At 43.2% G+C, this 22,963-nt stretch overlaps 2 protein-coding genes across 2 annotated transcripts in view; one reads left to right on the plus strand and one right to left on the minus strand.

Moving 5' to 3' along the window:
- LOC309396157 (surfactant protein C-like) overlaps window positions 1-22,963 on the minus strand; it is a 353,221-nt gene that overhangs the window by 239,591 nt on the left and 90,667 nt on the right. The gene's annotated exons all lie outside the window — the stretch shown is intronic.
- SLC23A2 (solute carrier family 23 member 2) overlaps window positions 1-22,963 on the plus strand; it is a 79,296-nt gene that overhangs the window by 49,629 nt on the left and 6,704 nt on the right. The window contains exons 6-12 of the mRNA XM_081960985.1: window positions 5,001-5,089; window positions 12,423-12,493; window positions 13,668-13,849; window positions 15,349-15,469; window positions 16,379-16,535; window positions 18,375-18,522; window positions 21,195-21,300. Coding sequence (XP_081817111.1) covers window positions 5,001-5,089; window positions 12,423-12,493; window positions 13,668-13,849; window positions 15,349-15,469; window positions 16,379-16,535; window positions 18,375-18,522; window positions 21,195-21,300 — 874 coding nt within the window. The remainder of the gene's footprint in view (window positions 1-5,000; window positions 5,090-12,422; window positions 12,494-13,667; window positions 13,850-15,348; window positions 15,470-16,378; window positions 16,536-18,374; window positions 18,523-21,194; window positions 21,301-22,963) is intronic.

The following is a 22,963-nucleotide window of genomic DNA, read 5'->3' on the forward strand; positions in this document are numbered from 1 at the left end:
CAGAGGCTTTATAGGAGCCTGGGGAGGGCGAAAAGAGCCTCCCCCGCCCCCCCGGAGGCTTCACGGAACGTCCGGAGGCTTCCCTTACTACATTGCAAGGATTAAGGTGAAAGGGGGGGGGGGACGGGGAAAGCGAAGGGGGCTTTGTCGTCCTCCTTCTCCTCCTCCTTTCCCCCACCGGCTCGAACGCGGCGCCGGGGCCCGGCAGGCAGCGAACGAGTCGGAGCCTGCCGACTGGAGGAAGAGGGTGAGAGGCGGGTCCTGTGAACAGCGGCAGCAGCGGCGACAATAGTCGCAACTCGGCTGCCTGCCGCCTTTCCCCTCCTTTGTCTCCCAGCCGGGGCGGCCCGCCGGCAAGTTACGACTATTGTCGCCGCTGCTGCCGCCATTCACAGGACCCACCCTCTTCCTCCAGTCGGCAGGCTCCGACTCGTTCGCTGCCTGCCGGGCCCCGGCGCCGCGTTCGAGCCGGTGGGGGAAAGGAGGAGGGGAAGGAGGACAACAAAGCCCCCTTTGCTTTCCCCGTCCCCCCCCTTTCGCCTTAATCCTTGCGATGGCGCGGCTAGAGGAGGAGGAGGCTAGGGCGGCGCGGCTGAAGCCTGACGGACTTCCCTTCGGCCGAGCCCGTCCTAGCGGCGGTGGCGGCGGCGGCGATGTGAAGGCCGGGTGCAAGGACGCCGAGCCTGAGGCGCCGCGCAGTGGAGGCGATCTGGGCCCGGGCGATGGAGACGCACGTCTCGTGCCTGTTCAGGGACCGTCCCGAGGCTTCCCTGAAGCCTTCAGAGAGCTTAAAACGACCATCCAAGCAACCCGGAAGTCACTTCTGGGTTGCTCGGAGGTTGGTTTTAAGTGTTCTGAAGGCTTCAGGGAAGCCTCGGGACGTTCCCTGAAGCCTCCGGGGGGGGGGGGGAGGCTCTTTTCGCCCTCCCTAGGCTCCTATAAAGCCTCTGGAGCCTGGGGAAGGCGAAAAATAGCTTTTAAAAAGATGAACTCAGCTGGCCAGCGCGCGCATGCGCGCTGGCCAGCTGACAGGGCAGCACCTCGCGTGCCCTGACAAATGGCTCCACGTGCCACTTGTGGCACGCGTGCCATAGGTTCGCCATCACGGCTCTAGAAGCTGCGTCCTGCAGTGGTTAGAAGGAGCAATCATGTACTAGTTAAACTCACTTGGTATAATTTACGTCTCGTTTTGGATAACATAAGGTGACCTTGTCAGGATTGAACATCTTCTGAAAGCCAACGAAATCCTAGTTTGCATTAACAGAGGGACAGCATCAAGGTCTTTATAAAATCTTAGTAAGACCACACTTGGAACCCTGCATCCAGTTTTGGTCATCACAATATTAAAAAAAAATGTTGAGACTCTGGGAAGAGTGAAGAGAAGAGCAAGAAGAATGATTAGGGGGCGGGAGGCTTAATCATATGAATAATGGCTGCAGGAACTGGGCCTAGTCTGGAGAAAAGAAAGACCAGGGGTGACATGACAGCAGTCTTCCAGTATTTGAGGGGCTGCCACAACTTTTTTTCCCAAAGCACCAGGAGGCAGGACAAGAAACAACGGATGGAAACTAATCAAGGAGAGAAGCAACCTGGAATTAAGGAGAAACTTCCTGACAGTGAGAAGAATTAACCAGTGGGACTGCTTGTCTCCAGAAGTTGTAGGTGCTCCCTCACTGGAGGCTTTCCAGAAGAGACTGGACAAGCACTCGTCTGGAATGTATAGGGTTTCCTACTTGAGCGTGGAGGTTGGACTAGAAGACCTCAAAGATCCCTTCCAACTCTTGTTATTCTGTATGAAAAAAGTGCCATGCCAATCAGAGAGACTTCCCTCTGCCAGCACTTTTGCTTCCCATATGCAGCCCCCAAAGAATAGCGTCAATTGATACCCCATTTCCTACCGAACCAACATTTCTCTGCCTGGTTGCTGGAGTTGATTTGTGCTCAAAAGTGGGAACTGGCAGAGCTACCCACAGCGTGTAAATGTTCTTTTAGTGGGAGAATTATGGTTTTGTTTCTTTTTAAAACATATATTTAACTTTTCTCATTTCTCTATCACGTATGGTATTAGAAATTAACGATCAAAGCAAAATAGGTTTTTGATTTCTATTAGTATTAAGAGCAAAGAATTTTCCATCCAGTTGCAGTCTTCTGTTACTGTAGAAAAAAACAATGTACACTTTTCACCTTCGCACGAAGGCCAAAGAATATTGAGTACCTACATCTACATTATGTTTGTTCTAGGCAGGATATTAAAAAATAACATGGAAAAATAACATAAGAATTAACACCATCATCTTTTGCTTTAGGTTTAAGCCCTCCAAGTATGATTTCATTTCGGAGGCTTTTCTTTCAAAAAATATTGAGTATATTTACCTACGAAAGGGAATATCGGGTGGGGAATGGTAACTCGGTAGGATGAAAAAGGCAGGCCAGTTTAAATAAACCAGTGAAGATTATTGAAGGATACCAGCCCGAAGAAAACCTCCAGGATTCATGCAGTGTCTTTCTAAGTTTTCTGAATTAGAACAGGCAGCCTGAAAAAGAGGATGAAATGAATTGAGTGTTTTTTGTTTCTGAGTTGCTCCTTTCGATCAACCGATGCCATGGGTACAAAATCAAGAAAAATAAAGATTCATTTGAATGGACCCAGTGAGGACCCAGATTGTTGGGGGCCGTATGCTGACTGCAGACCGCTTAGAGGGGGGTTGTGAAGCCCTGTGAAGCAGTCTATAAATCCCAGTGCTCTATGGAAAGTCTTCATGAAAATGGATGCCAGAAATAAAAGTCTCCTTTTTGCTCCTCAGCCTCTAAATCAGGAGTCTCCAACTTTGGCAACTTTAAGCCTGGAGGACTTCAACGTCCACCGGGCTTAAAGTTGCCAAGGTTGGAGACCCCTGCCCTAAATCATGACCAGTTAAGCATAGTTACTGATTGCTAGGAGTCTCCTCAAAAGGACAGGGGTGCCAAGGGTCACCAAAGCCTCTACTCCTTATTACCAGAAATGTACACAAGAGGACACCTGTTGCACGTAGGAACCAAAATCAGGTGGCTGCTTCTTGCACTGGTCTCTTAAGCCAGCTGGCTGGGGAATTCTGGGAGTTGAAGTGCACAAGCCTTAAAGTTCCCAAGTTTGGACACCCCTGGCTTAAGCGGATTCTGTTTGGTTTGCCACAAAATACATTCTGGAACAGTTTTGGGAATTTACCCTTTAAGGAAGAACAGCCTGGTTTTCCAAATCCTTTGCAAATATTTTCAAAATGTCAACAGGATGCTGTCTGAAGAAGTCTCGGGGTTGAATCTACACAACCTAAAGTTTCCAAGTTTGAAAGAGGTTGAAATCGACCATTTAGGGAGGGATTCTGCAAGAGGGACCCTGCTTGTAAAAAGTGGAGCTTGCTTTCTTTGTAATGATCCTGTGATTACACAATGGTTATTTAGTTATTTGATCACCCCAGATGCACTCCTTCTTTCAAAACTTTTTTTTACTATTATGAGCATTTGCAAAGGTTTTTCATGTGAAAGGCAAACATGTATGTCTCTCACCCATCTTGTTTGTCAAGTGAGATGATTTTGCCCCTCCCAAAAACAATTGTGATTATGAAGGAAGATCAGCTGCATCCAAAATAAGCAAATAAACAAATAGTACAGTGAATAACATACATTCGAACTCCAAAACAGAGAAATGGGTGTCAGTTGTAGCTTCATTTTCACTGCAGCTGGACAAAACCTGATTATAATATTGATGCTAGACAGAATTTTGCTTCCAGACGTGGTGATGTATCCTTGGCATTCCAGTGCCAAGGATCTTAAGCTGTAGGAGCTGCCAGTTTTTTCCCCAAAGGGAGCCAACGTGACCTTTGATTTCTGCTGATTGTATGATTTATTGACTAATAAACCTTGACTTTAATCTGCCATACTAGAACAAACGAAGAAAGCAGACGAGAGGAGTAAACCTTCTGCACTGTTGGGGCAGTTTCTGTGGATTCTTGTGGAATAAGCGGGGGGGGGGGGGGTTCTTGCCATTTTAAGACTGTGAGAATACAGAAAAAAAGATAAGCTCAAAACTGTCCAGGACCAAGGCATTTATGATTCCCTAGATTAAAACAAAGAAATAGCTTTTGCCTTGGGGTGATTTATAGTAAAAGGCTATTTACTCTCTATCCCATTCACCTTTATTATTTAAATCCGCTCTCCAAACTGGGCCCAACTCCCAGAATTGTTCAGCCCACAATGCTGGCTGGGAAATCCTGAGAGTTGAAGTCCACAAGTCTAAGGGCTGCCCAGTTTGGAGACCCCTGGTTTAGATAAAGAGGGAGTTTTCTAGAATATTTCTCTTCCATTGATGAGATTGGTTGTCCTAAAGGTGTTTATGACTTCAGAAACCATCAAATGAGTCCACACACTGCTTGATGTCAGCTCTGCTACTTCTTCTCTTTATTTTAATTTTTTTATTTTTTTTGCTTTGGTCACCTATAGAGTAACCCTTTAATATTTAGCTGCTTATGTTGCTTGGTATTTGTATTTATGGGCACTCCAATAAATTTAGATACCATATTTTTCAGACTATAAGACGCACCATGATTTTGAAGAGGTAAATTTTTTAAAAAAGTGTTTGCACTCTGCACACCTCCATTTTTGCAACCAAACCAAAAAAACACCGGCATGCAGAGGCTTTGGGAGGCTTGTAGAGCGCTCCTTGGAGCTTGCCGGGGGGGGGTGTTTTTTGCTCGTTTTTGCCCTCCCCAGCCTTCAGGCGCACTTTGCAAGCCTCCCAAACCCTCTGCATGTCCATTTTTGCAAAGGGGTTTTTGGGAGGCCAGAAATTCTGTATTCAGTGTATAAGACACACCCAGATTTTCACCCTCTCTTTGGGGGTGGAGAAATGTGCATCTTATACTCCGAAAAATACGTTTGGGAAGATAACTAGTAAGGGAACACCGAAAAGGTGATTCTTTTTGTGTCAGTCAGTGTTGTAAAATGTAGGTTTTTGACTCTTTCAGGTTACCCTTGTTTCAGGCCAGTGCTTTCGCATTCTTGGCTCCCGCTCGCGCCATCCTCTCCCTGGACAAATGGAAGTGTAACAACACAGGTGAGCAGCCATCCTTTCCCTCTGGACCTTTGGCCATTCAGAGCAAGAGCCAAAACGGAGGGACACTCCCTTATTTATTTATTTTTAAAGGCTGACTGTGATTTATAACAGTCATGAGGGGGACTTGCCTTTACAGAACCCCCAGAACGGTTTACTAATCCCGCAGCTGATCTAGAAGATCCACGATGGAAGAACAAAAATGGCTTCTTGATGCTTCTTGAGGTTTCTCAAGGGACAGGCAGCGGAAGCTTCCCACATCCTTCCCACGAGAATTTCATTGAAATTGTTCTTGGGAGGAGCTTCTGAAAGTTGGGGGGAGGGGGGAACCTCATAGGCCAATTTACTTATTGAGGCTGCTAGATGGTTTTGCAACACCTTCAAATTCAGAGGCAATAAATAACCAAGGAGGAAGAGCAGGAACAGGATGTGTTCCCAGAGGGTTGGGGGTTTTGTTTTTTTATTTTGGAGCCCTCAGAACCTCCTGAGTTTAGCTGAACTGACTGTCAAGGATTCAGGAAAACTAAATTGTGTTCCATAAAATAGGATATCTACAGTCCACTCTTTATAAACTAGGAGAAAAAAAATATTAGTTTTCATTATTGCTTCACCCACTGGGTGAGCTGTAAATAAATTGCACCAAGCGTTTTAGACAAGGATTAGTGAAACAAACTTTATAAACAATTATTTAAGATGGTTTGCTTTTAATCATAATTAGAACTAGCTTGTCTAGGTTAACTATCATAGGCAAGATTCAGTCTAACTGTTGACAGACATACCCGAAGGAAGGGTCCTGAGGGAAGACCCTTCAGCTCAGCTGAGTCAATATTCCCCCATAGTCTATGCTGGACTAGCGCCCCTAATCCAGCAAGGAAAAGGCTGCATTAAACAGGAGCTTCATTATATGCAAATGTAGTCAGAAAACAGAATTAGTTCCCAGAATTGAAAATAGACCATATATTTTGCTTCCAATCTTGTTTATATAGAATTTTGCAAATTTAGTCTTTTATTTTTGCCAGGTAAGTCTTGCCCACATTTAGGTAATTGGAATTTGGTGGATGATTTTGATGATATAAGGGCAGTTTAGCTGGGCAGTTTCCCCAACCTAAGTGCAGAATATATGAGAAAAAGCACTTCAGAGGGTGATAAGCACTTATAACATAGCAATAAGGTGTTCCAAAAAGTAATTGGCACGCATGAAGAAAAAGTAATCTGTTAATTAGATGTCAGGTTGATCAATCCCAGTGACTTAAAACATCACGCTGGAGGGTACTTTGCTTTGAAGTACAGCATCTTTGGAATCAAATTAACTTTCTGGTTCCCAGAAATATCAAAGAAGATTGTGAGAAAAAATGTGCAACGGTAACGTCATTAACCCTTTTTCTTGTATTCCCCAAGTAATTGGTTTCTGAAAACTCCGTGATTGTTGTCCATTTGACTCATATAATCATAGAGCTGGAAGAGACCTTGGAAGTCTTCTAGCCCAAGTTCTTTTTTGATCCTCTGGCAGTTCTCCCGTGCTCCAGGAGTTCAGTGTTTCTGAGATAACATCTGCCAGCTCCTTTGGTACTCTGGGATATAGAATAGAATAGAGTAACAGAGTTGGAAGGGACCTTGGGGGTCTTCTAGTCCAACCCCCTGCCTAGGCAGGAAACCCTACAACACTTCAGGCAAATGGCTATCCAACATCTTCTTAAAGACTTCCAGTGTTGGGGCATTCACAACTTCTGGAGGCAACTTCTGTTCCACTGATTAATTGTTCTCACTGTCAGGAAATTTCTCCTCAGTTCTAAGTTGCTTCTCTCCTTGATTAGTTTCCACCCGTTGCTTCTTGTCCTGCCTTCAGGTGCTTTGGAGAATAGCTTGACTCCCTCTTTTTGGGGCCGCCCCTGAGATATTGGAAGACTTCCATCATGTCTCCCCTAGTCACCGTTGCACTTTTTTTCTGACAATCTTCTTTGATATTTCTGGGAATCAGAAAATTAAACCATCTGGTCCTGACAATTTGAACTTGTCCAAAGTGGATAGGATCCTTTTACCAATTTCTTACCTCCCTGTTCTGTCTCCTACAATTGCTACTTAAGACTATTTTTTGGACTATTTTTTTTCTTTTGCGTGAAGACAGATGTAAAGAAGGAATTGAGCACTTCCACTTTCTCCCTTCTGCCCATTTTGTTCTTGCCATCTTCTCCAATTAGAGGACCGTTCATTTCCTTGACTTCTTTTCTTATTCCTTACGTAATGAAAGAAAATCCTTCCTAATCTCTCTCTTAATTTGTCAAATTTGGCTCTCTTAAAGTCTAAAACACTAGTTTGACTTTGTTCAGTTACCCATGGCAGATTATAACATGGTCACACTCTTCCAAAATGTCTACAGTTTCCACTCCCTCAGCCATTCCATCCTTATTAGGATTAAATTTAGTATAACTGACCCTCTAGTTCCCATCTCCACCCTTTGGGTGACAAATGTATCAGCTGGGCACATCAATTTGCAGCAGCCATGTGTAAGTTAAAGATTTAGGCTTACGTAGTTAGAAAAGATTCCTGATTTGTTTTTTTTGGGGGGGGGGATTAACATGGCTGTCCTGCTATAAAGTCTAACCTCGGACTCCTTATTTTAACATTATGAGCAAAAAAAAGTCCCTTTAAATAAATGTGTTAGCCATTAAACTTACATTAAATTCTGATTTTTGTTTTCCAAAGATGGAAAGATTCAATAAAAGTAGCAGAACAGGGATTTGATCCCCCCCCCCAAAAAAAACCTAGACATTTCCCAGAGAAATCTCCTTTTGCATCTAGAATATCATGAGTGGTTTGAAATATTAAATAAGAGGGTCATGGGTTAATAATTTCCACAGCTGAATTATCTTGTTCGGCTGCCAACAGGCAATAGCATGCATAGGCACAATCATATTTTACTCGAGATAGGGACTAGTATTTTGGCAGTGCCCCAAAGTCTTTTCCTAATGAGGAGCTGTGAACATGCATGGCTTTCCAAAATTCTGGGAAAAGAGACTTTCAGAGTTAAAATCAAAAATTAAGCACATGGTCACATATTGTGTTAAGCCGTAATGTAGTCCACTTCGTTTTGGCATTTGGTGTATTTGCAACCCCAACTATCAGTACATGACAGTTAAATAATAAATGCAACCGGTTGCAACTTCTTTACTAAATAGTGCTTAGTATGATGAGTAGCCCAAGTGCTTAAAATGTGTCTTTCTTATAACGGCATTGGTAAAGCTTTCTGGATTTTCTCCCCGCCCTGTAAAAATTTAGGGCATGGCAGAAGGTTAAATAATGTGACCCCCCGTTTTTAATAAATCAGGATGATGCCGCTGCTCTTTGCCCTCAGCAAAAGCTAGAAACTTTGTGGGAGCTAGTTGAGTAAGTAGAGAACATTTTGTTTATAAAGAGACCTCTTGTTCTGCCTTAGAAGCTGTCCTCTGTAAACAGGAGGCGTCAGGCAGGAGCTGTTATTATTACAGTCTAGCCAGACAAATTAAGAAGCGACATTTTTGTGACATAACACGCCTGAATCACTTCTGTGCTGTGAAATTATCCTCCGTATCATCCAACTGAAACTCTGCCACTTGGTGCCCACTGGGGGTTGCCCATTCTGGGATAACAACTGACTGTAGCAGCGGCACAATGCATGGATGCTGTAAATGCTGCTGTAAATCTAGAATCCTTTTTGCTTACCAGGAGTAAACCTGTAGTGGTGGATTAGAAGAAAGCTATCCATTGAGAAGAAGGCAGCCAAGCAGACAAACTCAATTGGTGGAAAGAAACATTAGGATAGGGAAGGAGTCTGGCACTTAGAGCTAACTAAGCCTAAACTCAAAATTTCATCCTTGGTCTTCCTAACTCATGGAATGCAGAGGTCTCCTCTGGCTAAAGAGATAGATTTCTCAAACTCATCTCTCTGTCTTTCTATGAAAACTTGGGTGAGCAGGGGGGGGGCGCGTCATTTTGGATTTGCTCCTTTGTCCCATCTGCCCTCCCTCCCCGGAAAAATATACCGTATTTTTCGGACTATAAGATGCATCTTTTTCCCCCCCAAAAAAGAGGGTGAAAACCTGGGTGCATCTTATATACTGAATATAGCATTTTTGGCTTCCCAAAACCCCACGCCTTCACAAAAATGGATGTGCAGAGGGTTTGGGAGGCTTGTAGAGTGCTGCTAGGGGCTGGGGAGGGCAAAAATGAGCGAAAAACGGGCTGTTTTTTGCTTCCCCCCCCCCCCCCCGGAGCACTCTACAAGCCTCACAAAGCCTATGCATGCCCTGGGTTTTTTGCAAAAAAATGGGCCATTTTTTGCTTGTTTTTGCCCTCCCCCCCTCCCCAGCCCCCGGGAGCACTTTGCAGGCACTTTGCTCTCTGCATGCCCCATTTTTCACAAAAATGAGGCATGCAGAGGGTTTGGGAGGCCTGCAGAGTGCAAAACTTGTTTTTTTTTAATTTACCTCTTCAAAAACTTGGTGCTTCTTGGAAGAGGAGGAGCCAATGTTACAACGAGATGACGTGCACTCTCAATGCTCTGAGATCGCCGTCGATACGTTTGCCGCTGGGTGGTCCAAACGGACCTAAACCATCCTGCACAGACGGTGAACAGGAGGAATATGTCTTGCTGATCTCAGGGACATTGCAAAGTCCCTGATCAATCCAAGAGAAGTTCTTCAAGCCGGCGACAAAAAGTCCAGCCATTAGGCTGATGAAGTCGGGGTGGCTCCAAAATGGACAGATACGGAAAGAGAAAGTGTTTCCAGCTGGTGAGGAATTTTTACCGTTTTAAAAGAGACTGCCTATAAAAAACTTAAAATTAATTTAAATTGGGGAACAGAAGAAATAAGTGGAGGAATTAAGTTTGGAATGGTTTTGGACAGTGGGTTATCTTACTTTTTAAATGCTATCTTCATGGATGGAATTTATGCAAGCCTTTTAAAACGAATGGATTAAGTTTTCTTTTATTTTTTTCCCTTTTATTATTCTTTGTAACCTATGGACTAAAATTCTCCTCTTTCATTACTGTGGGTGTTCTTCTAACTCATTCAAGAATCGGACTTTTTTTAAAACTTGAAATACAAAAAAGATACAAAAGAAACAAAGAAAATTGCAACAATAACACTGCTACTCGGAGGCTGGAGGTTTGTGTATTGGAAACGAAACACTCTTATTTTTCTCACTGATTATCCTGGCTTGGCACTCCAAGGTCTCACTGCTTGTTTATAGAGAGTGATAAGAAGAAAAGCATACAGATGTCCTTTTGAAGTATATCTTTAACGAGAGAAAAGTGAAAATAAAACTTTATTGTGAATCTATGCTTAATCTTGTTAAAACCTTCCAAGCTAGAGCAGCAGTGTTTGTTAGTTGGAGATAATGGCACAATTTCAACAGCAGAAAGAAGTTTTAAGTCTGCAAAAGATACTCTCAGAAATACAGAAATTTTCAGATACACATGAAAGGAAGTTCGAGAGAAGAAGTTGGAAGTTTTAGTGCAACTAACAGCAAAATATGATGAAGAAGTTGAAGATACTAATCAAATGGAAAAAGTGAGAGTTAAAATCCTAAAAATCAAAGAGGAAAATGAATATAAAGAAATTAAAATTGCTGATATTTATGGCGATTGGTTTGTCTCTGAAAAGGGAAAGAGTGGAATACTGAAAGAGAAATTAAAGGGAGGGGAAATCTACCCCAGATGGCAAGATACAGAAGAAGGGAAAACAAGAATTTATGGATTAAAAGAGAGAAATCTTATTAGCAATATCATTGATAACACTACTGACAATCAAAGATAAGCTGATTAAGGAAACAGAAGAAGGGCATTGAAATTACCTGAGAGATTCTATAAGCAAAGAGTTGCTAAGAGGAGTCCATACAAAGTTGATTAAGGAGATGATTAGAGGACTGACACCACAAATGGCAGAAGATATGAGACTGTTTTGCTACTGGAAAGATACAGGTTGATAGATGGAAGAGTATAATTTAAAACTAGTTAAACTTAGTGAAATTTAGTGACAATAGATACAGTTAAATAAATAATTGATAACGATAATAATGTATACAATGTGTAGCGTTATGATAAGTAATAATTGGATATGAATATTGAATGGTACCCATGAAAGGAAGATTAGAAATCCTTTTGGATTATATATAAAGGTTAATAAAGAAGAATTGTTGGATACAGTTAAGTCTTGATTATTAGGGGGGAAATGTTATGATGCAAGATAGTTAAATAAAGGAGGGATAATGATAACGTATATACAGGTATGGGTACAACATAAGGAAATTGGATGTAAATTGTAAACAGTGATTTGGAAAGGAGGATTAGAAAACTTTGTTATTAAATATTATGGATATTTAGCTAGAATAGGATATAAGGATTCAGTGTTAATTGGAGGATTTTAGAAATAGTAAATGAAATGCCAGTATGTGGTTATGTATTAAATCTTGGTATATTTTATGATGAAGGATGTTTAAACAATTATAGTCAGATGAAAATGGAGGTATGATGATCGTAACATGTATAAATATCTGAGTTAAAATACTTGAGTTAATATGAATTATGTTTGTTGTCTGTGGAAGAGATGCACGAAAGCCTTTTTATAACCAACTGATACACTTTCTACAGTATGTAAAGAAGGAAGATTCTTTGTGTTGTGTTTGTTTTGAAAGTTTAAAAAATTTTTTTTAAAAAAAACCGGTGCTTCTTATACTCCAAAAAATACGGTATTTCCCTGTTGTTTATTAGAATTCGGCCAACTAACCTTTCAGTCAAAACTCAGTAGGGAAGGGGATTAAACAAGATTGAACAAGACCAGGGAGGAATGTTTTGCAGTTCACACAAAAAATAAGGGCAATTCAATCTTATATAAGACAGATCATAAAATATTATACAGGGTACAATGTGGTTAGTTTGGGTTTATTATTTGTGACTGTAAGGTGGGAACAAGAAGCTAATTATCTCTATGCGCAGTTATTACTTTAAAAAGCCAGAGAAGAGATGGGGTTTTTTTTTTGTGTTCTACCTGAGAATAAGCAGGACAATTTATATGTTCCTAAGACTATTATTAAAAAGTACATTTGATCAGTACATTGTACAGCTTCAATTACTACCGTCTCACGAAGGCATCGTTTCAATTCTGTGGGGTTTTTCAGTGGCTGTGGGGAGGCAGTTAAACTGACCAGCAGAATGGATTATTCTATATATATAAAGCGTACTTTGTATATATGATCTGGGGCAGTAGGGGGCCAAGTAGGAGAAGAAGCGAAGTTTTTAATGTATATGAAAGATGTTTATTTTGTCATAACGAGAGGTGTTTCTTTTTAACCTTCCAAGCTGTAATGGCTGCAAACGGAACCTCGGAGCTGCTGAGCACAGAACACATCTGGTACCCCAGAATACGAGAGGTAAACTTGCATCATCTACTCCACACTGGGCCCTCTGTTGGCTGACTCTCCAGATGGCTGACTCTCTCTGTGATCCCCTATAATTCCTTTGTGTATGGAGCTTAACCTTTCCCGTCCTTCTCTTTGTGATCGCCAAGTCCCCAACTGCATGAGAGATCCAGGCCGTGGTTGCTAAGGATATGCTGTCATGCTAAGGAGGGATGATTAGTCTCTGTTTCATGGCATGCAAGTGCTTCTCATCAGTAATAATGATGAAGTAACTGATAAGAGGCTGCTGGGTCATTTATGTAGCTGTGCAGTCAAAGGCTTATTATTATAGGGAGAATAATCTGCACTGCCTTGCTGCATTTTTGCCACTCGGAGTGAGAAGCACTGCCTTGCTTTCTATAGATGATTTGTCAGTCTTGCTGCTCTACTTCTCTTCCCCCAATATTTTAGGCGTTCTTGGTCCTTAAGAACCTAAAACAATGAACGATAATCAAATATAGATCTGGTGCACCCCTGTGACATGGAACTTTTCACCCATCCCATTGCTGTGGGCTGCCAGTTGTTCCTTAATTTAAAACGTCCCCTCTCTCTTCCCCATCTTCAAACCATAGCTCCATCCTGCCAAGAGGCCTGCGGCCAAGGGGGGGCTGGCAGTCTCCTGAGACCACTGCGCTGCTCTATGCCAGCTTCTAAAGAGCACGGGTGACCAAATGCATCATACCCTCTACCCCCTAGGAGCTAAGAGCATCACCTTCGTGGCATCACCAACCCTGAGAACTTGAAAGGTTAGCTTGGAATCCAGGTCTTCCTGTAATGACCGTGTGATGTGGCTATTGACACAACTGCCAGACTTGGTCTAATGACCCCCGTTGTGTGTTACAACCTAAGCTTTGTGCTTAAGCAGTAAGAGGCGGATGAGGTTAGTCATCCTTCGGTTGAGTCATCTTCTGATGATAGCAGAGCATGCACCTCTGAGGGTCTTTAGACTGGGAAGCTTGCTGCTTAAGCACTCCAATGCATAACACCTGCCGTTACCCAGTTCTGCCTAGTCATTTGATTTCATTTTGACTTGCGGTTCATGACCCATTCCAAAACTCTCTGCAGAAACATTAAACCACCTCTTTCGTTAAAAACGGGAAGAAGGGGAGGAATCTAATGAAGGCTTCTCTCTTATCTCTGTGTTCAGATCCAAGGTGCTATTATCATGTCTTCTTTGATAGAAGTGGTCATTGGGTTCCTGGGGCTGCCCGGAGCACTCTTGCGATACATTGGACCTCTGACTATCACACCCACCGTAGCTCTCATTGGGCTCTCCGGGTTCCAGGCTGCAGGCGAGAGAGCAGGCAAACACTGGGGCATAGCCACGCTGTAAGTATTCTCGGTCGGCCGGCTGTCAATATTGTACAGGTGGTGTCACTGTCGATCTTCCCTGAGTCTTTCTGCTGACCGGATAACCGGTCAGGGCTCAGGACCCCGGATAGCAGCTCCGGTTGGAGCGTGAAGTTTAGAAGAAGCGGTTTACTTGGTTTTGCCAAGTAAAATACCCATAGCAAACGAAACTCTGAGGCAGGCAATTTTCTCAAAGAATGTCATTGTCCATCAATATGGAGGGCGGCTTTTTACCCGCTGAGGCAGTCTCCAAAAAGAGACTCTCGTAGATAGGTCATCCTTGGTATGAGGCCAATACTCTGTTTTTAAATTGCTTTGGGGGTGGGAGAAAAATTGCACAACAGTAACAGAGGAGATAATGATGCAAACTGAAAGGCAGCAAAAGAAAAAATGGCGCATAGGTGAGCGGCCTCCAGAGGGGCCATCAAAAGGCAGCGTTTAAAGTCAAGAGAGGAGAGCCTGGGCTGCTAAGGTTATCTTAGGATAACTTACATAAAGGTCACCTTTAATCATATTTGTGCTCTCCTCCTTATGGAATACAAAGGAGCCGTGCATTCCAAATGTCACTTGGTGCGCAGTACGGCTTGGCGCTGCTTCAACAATATACACTTTGTGCAGCTTCTCCTGAGAATCGCATGTATGTTGCTTGTGCCCCCAGTCATGCGTGAGGCTGTGTAATAACAGAACCTAACCTGGTGATCGTCTGTGGGGCTTCAATCCCTTTTGCATCAGTGGAAAATGCTTAGATATAGAACAATAGAGTTGAAAGGAACCTTGGCGTTCTTTAGTCCAACTCCCCCCCTCCCCCTGCCCTCCCCACACACCTCCACTCAAGCAGGGGACCCCGTGGCCTGTCAGAGAAATGGCTGTCCTTTCTCTTCTAGAAATCTCAGTGATGTCGCATCCACCGTTTCTGGAGGCAGCCTTCTTTGCCACCAGGGTCCCTGTCGTGGAACCATGCGTCTCCAATGTCGCTATTTTTACTTGAATGATTCCTTTTAGCTAAACGCACCTTATGAAGTCCTTTCAATAAACAAAAACCAACCTGGATTTGGGGAAGTCAAAGGTTGGTGGTGCAAAAGCGTTTGGATGAATCAAAATTAGTCATTGGTTAACCGTTACAATTAAAATGCATGACAGTAAATGATGGTGGATGGCAGATGAAATACTTTCTCTCTGCACTGGCTGCAGAGGTTGTCCAGACGGCCAACATATTGAATTCACTTGATTTATTGAACCTTTGCAAGAGTCAAAGCAAGTAACAAATCAGATTAAAACACATGACAAACACAGCAGATGAATTAGGGACCCAGCCCTCCTATCCTTTGCCCCAAGCCTTTAATTAATCTGGGAAAAAATATGTTCTTTGCAGTCCTATTGACGGGGGGGGGGGGATTTATTTCACTGATTTTTTAAAAAATCTGTTAAATCTCTGTGAATGCTGATGGAGTAAGAGTGATTCTTTTTCATCTTTTCAGGACTATTTTCTTAGTGCTGTTGTTTTCTCAGTATGCCCGAAATGTCAAATTACCGTTACCCATTTACAAGTCCAAAAAAGGATGGACTGCCTATCGCTTGCAGCTTTTTAAAATGTTTCCGGTAAGTAAACTTTATATTGATTATTATCAGTATAGAAGCTCTGTTATTGTTTTCAAATGTAGAAGAGGCTGTAATTTCATCCCAATTATATAAACAAATCTAAGGTAAGCTTTGAGAAAGAACGCAACCTGTTTAGTCTTCCCTAAAAGATTGACATGGTAAGCCTCATGCTAACTAAAAAAATAAATATTGGTAAACTAGAAAATAGGATGGAAGATAAAGATAAATATCACCACAAATCTGTTGAATAAATATCTACCTGTAATTTAAAACCACATAGAATGGGCCCGTTTTCATGAAAATGGGCTGCTTTTTGCTCATTTTTGCCCCCAGGAGCACTTTGCAGGCCTCTCAAACTCACAAAGAAAAAGGCCTGCAGAGTGCAAAAGCTTTTTAATTTTAATTCACCTCTTCAAAATCTTTGTGTGTCTTATACTACAGTGTGCTTTATAGTCCGAAAAATACGGGTAGTACTTCCTTGGAAATTGTCCCAGTTTGGGAAATTGTATGGGGAGACCCCGTTTAAAGTGGAACACTTAACAAAACGACAAAAGTTTTTCTTTTAATCTGAAAGTAATTGTGCTGTGTTAAACACAACAATCTTTGCTCCCAATGCATGTCCTCATTTTTATTTTGTTTATTTATTTGTATCCCACCTTTATTACTTTTACAAATAACTCAAGGCAGCGAACATATTCAGCACACCTTCCTCCTCCTATTTCCCCCATAACAACAGCCCTGTGAGGTGTGTGGGGCTGAGAGAGAGGATCTGGTCCACAGTCACCCAACTGACTTTCATACGCAGGGCGGGACTAGAACTCCCGTCTCCTGGCGTCTTCGCCACTAGCCCAAACTGGCTCTCATTGCTTGCTCTACCTTATTTTAAATGCCTTCCTGTCCCTCTTACAGATCATTCTAGCCATCCTGGTTTCTTGGCTGCTATGTTTCATCTTTACTGTGACAGACGTCTTTCCGCCCGATAACACTAAGTACGGATTCTACGCTCGCACGGACGCCAGGCAGGGAGTTCTCCTGGTAGCTCCCTGGTTCAAGATCCCCTATCCCTGTAAGTGAATCGAGCAAACATTCAGCAGGAGGAATCTCCCTGGGTATTTTGCATTTTTGGGTACAGTCGCTTCAGTCTCTTTGCCTGTCTGAACCTGAAGATGCCAATTTGGATGGACCGACTCTGGTCTGGTAGTAAATTTAATTTTGATTTGTCAAGTATTAGTATAATTGCACATTCTGAGGCTTTCCAAAGAAACTGCTCTGACATACCCAGTTCCATTCATGAGGGAAGGAGAGCATGCTTAAATACTTTTGAATATAGATTTGTTTCGTTTTCATCCACACTTTTCTCCGACTGAATTCCTGTCTGAGTGAAGATTTGAATCAAGGTCTCCTTGATGCAAGTTCAGCATTTTAACCCATATTCGTATTACTGTATACATGATTTGCGCCCGTACATGATAGACATGCACACATTTGTTCATGAAAAGTCTTTCTAATCAGAAGGCACCAATTTATGGTGGAGATTAACTATCTAGGACAGTGATGGTAAACCTTTTCAGCTCCGAGTGCCCAAAACGAAACATGTGCACACACCGGAAACCCAAATAACAGCTGGTCGGTGCACATGTGCACGCTGGTCAGCTGCTCTTTTGGGTTTCTAGCGCATGTACGCACGCCAGTCAGCTGATCTTCGTGCATGCCGGAGCGCCAGAAACCCAAAACCCAGCTGCCCGGCGCACACATTCGCACTGGCCAGCTGGTCTTTGGGTTGCCAGCGCTTCGGTACACGTGAAGCTGGCCGACGTGCCGGAAACCGAAAGAGCAGCTGGCAATGGTGTGCATGCCCACAGAGAGGGCTTTGTGTGCCCCGCCTGGCACACGTGCCATTGGTTCGCCATCACAGAGCTAGGAGGAATCATTGCTTTGGATTCCCAATATTTGGAATAATTGTTCCTACCTGGCCTCTAGGTTACAGAAATTACCTGTCCAGTCATGTGGAGAAGTATTTAACATCTTGAAAGTGCAGGAGGCAGCCTGTATGCAGTGATGATGAATTTCCAGCTTAATGGGTTCTGTTGTAATTGTGGGCAATCCTGATGATTCACCAGCACGCCTTCCGCAGAAGCAACACTATCTGCTGGGCAATAGCACTCTTTCTCATTAGACCCTGACGGTGGAATTCTGAAAAGCCAACTTCTGATTGGCTTTCTGATTTCTCCAGGTTAATTTGTAATTGGTTTGAAAAGAGCTGCATTTTGATTAGTCTGTTTGATTTGAACCTCCTTACTGTGGTTTTTGATGAAGTAAAGGCTCACTTCAGACTCGCTTCCTAAACTAACAAGAAAAATCCAAGAAATGATTTGATCATCTACAATTTGCAGAAGTCCACTTTCATCATCATTTTATCACGTCCTTTGTAGTTGTGGACAGGTATATATTGGGACTCTAAAACAGAGTATTTGATGCTCAGCTAGAAGAACATAAAAGATGTTACCGACTGAGACATCTTGAAATATCAGCAATAGCTGAACCCAAGTGGCTTTTACATCACAGGCACAATTTTAAATTTAAAGACCTACAAATGCTAGCAATCATGACAAATCATCACACCCAGGTACACAGAGAAGCTATTGAGCTTGATAAAAAGCTCCAAGTATTTGACAAGACGAGAGAGTGCAGATTAACAAAACCCAGTTCTGTTACACACACAGGAGCCCTATTGCTCAGTTGCCTGTGAGCCACCGAGCAGATTGCTTTCCCTCTGAAAATGCCAGCCACAGATGCTGGGAAAACATCTGGATGTCAGTTAATTAGACCACAGTTGGTTAGCCTGGAAGCTCATCATTGGATCAACCCTACATCAGTATAAAATGGAATCTCTTTGCATTTACAGTCCAGTGGGGATTACCGACCATTTCTGCTGCCGGTGTGATTGGGATGCTCAGCGCTGTGGTTGCTAGCATTATTGAATCCATTGGTGATTATTACGCCTGTGCAAGATTATCTTGTGCTCCTCCACCACCCATCCATGCAATAAACAGGTGAGCCTCCGGGAGTGGGTGGCTGGAAGAATCGACTTTTTAAATATATATATTTTTATTATTTTTTAATACTGGGCTGGAGTCAAAGCAGAATTAAATGTTGATTTCCTTCGAAGATTCACATATTATTCCAGTGCCAAGATCAAACTCATTGTCAGGGTTCCAAATAGCATCCAAAAGTAAATCAGAGTCGGAGGCAAAGTATTGCTCAAAGTTCCAATTTATCAAGAGAGCCACGTTGGCACATCTGGGAAAACCTGAATCTGAAAGCTTCCCGGTTTCCCCCACCCAGATGAAAGTTCAAGATCTTGCCCCCACACCCACAAGTCCATCCCATGGTCCAATCTCCCACTGCCATGCTGGCAGCTTCCACCCATCCAGTTCCGGTCAGGTGCAGAGGTACAGAGACAAAGGATGACCTTGGCTTTCTAGAAAGAATGTTGTTACGGCTACATCGCATCTAACACCGTACAATCCCCTTTCCCCTTTTTCTACAATATAGTAGTAGAATTATTCTGCATAGTAGAATAACAGAAAGTGTGGCTGGCCAAAGATCCAAAAGAAAAGTTGGCTGCAGGCCTGACACTCATTTTCTGATTCAAAATAAATTGACATGGAGTAAGCGCATGGACCACTGAGATGCTGCCGGTGACATGGACATTCAAAAATCACTGCAGATCTTTTTTGAAATCATTGTTTTAGAATTATTTCAGGCCCCTTTCACCAGAGGCTGTTCCGTCTTCAACTGCAAGTCCAGATGAACTTATCAGAGTTGAATTATCTTGCATGAAGGTATATTGAGCGTCCCAAGTTGTTGGTGCCTGAAATTTGTTTTTGGAAATCCAAATCATGCAATGAAGAGGATGGGACAGTCTGCTTTTCTCAGCTGCCATAAATTAAAAGCTTTTCTGTGATCCTGCATTCTTTGTTACAAATATTTTTAAGTAATTCCTTTTGCCAGGCTCTCTGCAAAGTTAGTTCCCAGCCTTCCAGTGGTGCCAATATATTTTGAATTAGGCTATTGATTACTCTGCTTTTATTGCTATTTGATGCTTGATGCCTGCTTTGGGATTGGCAAGGGGATCAACTGACAGATCCGATCAAGCAGGGAGATGTTTTTAAGCTTGCGGTGCCTAACATATAATCTGAAATGGTCCCCGTGGAAGCTTTTCCATTGGTGAGGTGTACAACATGGACATTTCCATGTTGTACGGGAAATGAGCACATGGTGGCTCAGATGTTTGGCTGAACTGTTCTGGCTGGAGTTATGGGTCAGTCAGAACAAAACCTACCTCTTGACTATTGTGGACTTCAGCGGAGACAAAACTGGGCTGGATCTTTTGAGCTGAATAGGCCAAGGATGATGTGTCTCTTCCATTCTCCTCTGCCTGGCCTGTGTGCCAGCTTGCCCCACCAATGTTCTAGTACTTTCCTTGCCCTCCGCTGTAACCATGCTTGAGTTTTCTAGATCCAGCTGGTCTGTCCTAGAGGAGATCAACCCTGACTGCTCTTTAGAAGGCCAGATCCTAAAGAGGAAACTCAAATACTTTGGCCACCTAATGAGAAGGAAGAAGGACTCCCTGGAGAAGAGCTCAATGCTGGGAAAGATGGAGGGCAAAAGAAGAAGGGGACGACAGAGAAGGAGGTGGCTGGATGGAGTCACTGAAGCAGAAGAAATGAGCTTAAATGCACTCCAGAGAATGGTAGAGGACAGGAAGGCCTGGAGGAATGTTGTCCACGGGGTTGCGATGGGTCGGACACAACTTCACAACTAACAACAACAGCCAACCAGTTAATCTACCTGTCCTTTCCCAGTCTTTCTTCTTTTTAACGAATTTTTATTGAACACATTTTTACAGAATAAAACCACTTAAAGGAAAGATAAAGGAAAAGAAAAGTGGTGAGAAAAGAATAAAGGATTAGAAAGAATATATATATACATATATGAAGAAACTAGAGCATAGGCCACAGCTGGAAGGGACCTTAAAGAATCCATCCACCAGATGGATTCACAATTGCTGATCAACCACACCCATCATATAGTCCTGAATGGCATTACCTGTGCATGGAGAGAAGCATGCAGTGGGATGCCTCAAGGTTCATTCTTGGGCCCAGGACTCATCACCATCTTCATAAATGATCTAGATGAGAGCTAGATGGTTCCAGTTGAATATGGGTCTAAAATTCTTTATTTTATCATATGTCCTTGAACTCCAAATGTTCTGGGGTTGTTTTTTTTCCCCAAGTCTACCAGCTATGACACAATGACCCTTGATGTTTTCCACCTTTCCTGTGTAAGCTACTACTCTGTACCCTCACCGCTGGGCACCTGGCCTTTTGCCCAACATCTCCAACTAAACTATGGGATCCAGGGAAATAATATTTTGCCTGTCTCTAAGAACTCTCTTTACAAAAACACAAACCTTTAAAATGCAAAAAATCAGCAACACGCTGGTTTCAATTAAAAAATCACGCTCAATGCTTGTTACAAGTGTATTACTGTTCATTTTACTTTAATCACTGCATCCCAATTCTTTACAGAAATATTGTACATTCTTTTCACTTGGGTTTAATTTGTTCTGAAGTGAGACCTGTCCAAGGTCCCTTCCAGCCCTATTATTTTATCTTCTGTGTTTGCTTCTTTATCTTCATATTTTCCTTTTTTGGCGCAGGGGCATTTTCATAGAAGGCCTTTCCTGTGTCTTAGACGGAGTATTTGGCACCGGAAATGGGTCCACTTCTTCTAGTCCTAACATTGGAGTTTTGGGAATCACAAAGGTATTTGACACGAACTAAGCAAGCAAATTGAATCGGCTTATATCCGTATCCTTGAGAGCATAAACTGTTCACATCTCATGCTGAGCCCCAAGTTGCTTAATCATGGTTCCCTGAAAGGAACGCAGCTGGCTGAAGTCATGCAACACCCTTGTACAATGTGTGTTTCTCGCCCGAGGTCGGGCGCACAGTTGAGTGAGGGCGATTTTTGTCTTCAGCGCATCTTTGGAATGCATATTTGAAGATCCTTCCTTGTTGATTAGATTCCTTTGGAAGGTTAAGCTACAGAAAATTGGGTGGAAAAACCCCCAAAGGCTTTTTCAATTCTGAGCATACATTGGAATGGGGGAAGGCTGATAAACTGCTTGACACCCCCCCCCCCAGGGAATATGAAACAGAATGGTGAGTTAATTAGCACCTTGTTAAATGGAATTTGATTACGCAAATGTTTCAGAACCCTTGTTCAGACAAAGCAAACCGAAAGCCCGTGATCCTCCAAAGGGCCAGGGAGCCAAACCAGATCTTGTGTGGCAGGTTTGTGTCTTGAAACCCTGCTCTGCCTTGATTCTGTATAGCCGCGGTGGTGAACCTATGGCACGCCTGCCACAGGTGGCACAGGGAGCCCTCTCTGTCGGCACGCCAACCGTCGCCCCAGTCCAGCTCCACCGGGCATGTGCGTGTACCTCCTGCCAGCCAGCCCTACATGGGCGGGGCACATGCAGGGGACACATGCATTCAGGGGGAGGCAGGGCGCATGCATGGGGGATGCTCACATTCCATTTGGGGCCCGGAAGGCCTCCTGCAACAACCTGGAAGCCAAAATGGGGCACGGGCACCACGCATACCCCACATGTGCCCCATTTTGGGCCTGGAAAGCCTCCTGTACCAGCCTGGAAGCCAAAAATGGGCGGAGGGTGGCACATGCGCAGGGGCGCTCGCATAGTATTTTTGTGCTTTGGGCACTTGGCACCAAAAGGGTTAGCCATCGCTGCTATATAGGCTTTATGGGCCTGTTTTAATTCAGAGCACAGCAGATGCCCCACGCATGTGGATGACTTCATTTTACCCTGCAGCCCTTTCATGCAGGGAGGTCTACTTTTACTTTAAAAAAAAAGAGACATAGATTGAGGACAGGTAGAACAGGGGGTTGTGCTTTAATTGGGTTGTCCTATAGGATGTAGGTTGTGTAAGTTGTCCTATACCTACACCTTCCGCCCCCCAAGGTGGGGGTTTTGCTTTTGGAAGTCCAGGCTCAAACGTTGACTAGGACTGGTTTCTGTTCCCATGGCCTAATTATATTTATATTAAGCCAGAGGATATTCTAAAAACCTTTTGTATTTGATATTGTGTTACTACCTCGATGGGCAGGCATGTAGCATCATAGCTAGGTCAAAAATATGAATTGTTGATAACCCCAAATAAGCAAATCGCCTTGTGGCTGAACCACTGTATTTGTGTAACAAAATTGCAATCCATTCTTGTCATTCTTCCTTAGCCTAATCCAGCTACTAAAAGATAACTCACAAGAGAAAAGAATTGGACTGCTTTTTAATTGGTGTCCTATCAATCAAACTCAGAAGGGAGTGGCGTTGATTAAGTCATTGTTGCATCAATTCTCTGACACACAAACCTATTTTTTAGTTGCCTTCTTGGCAAGGCGAAGACA

Source organism: Natrix helvetica (genome assembly GCF_964273705.1).
Source record: "Natrix helvetica genome assembly, chromosome: 8".
Taxonomy (NCBI): domain Eukaryota; kingdom Metazoa; phylum Chordata; class Lepidosauria; order Squamata; family Natricidae; genus Natrix; species Natrix helvetica.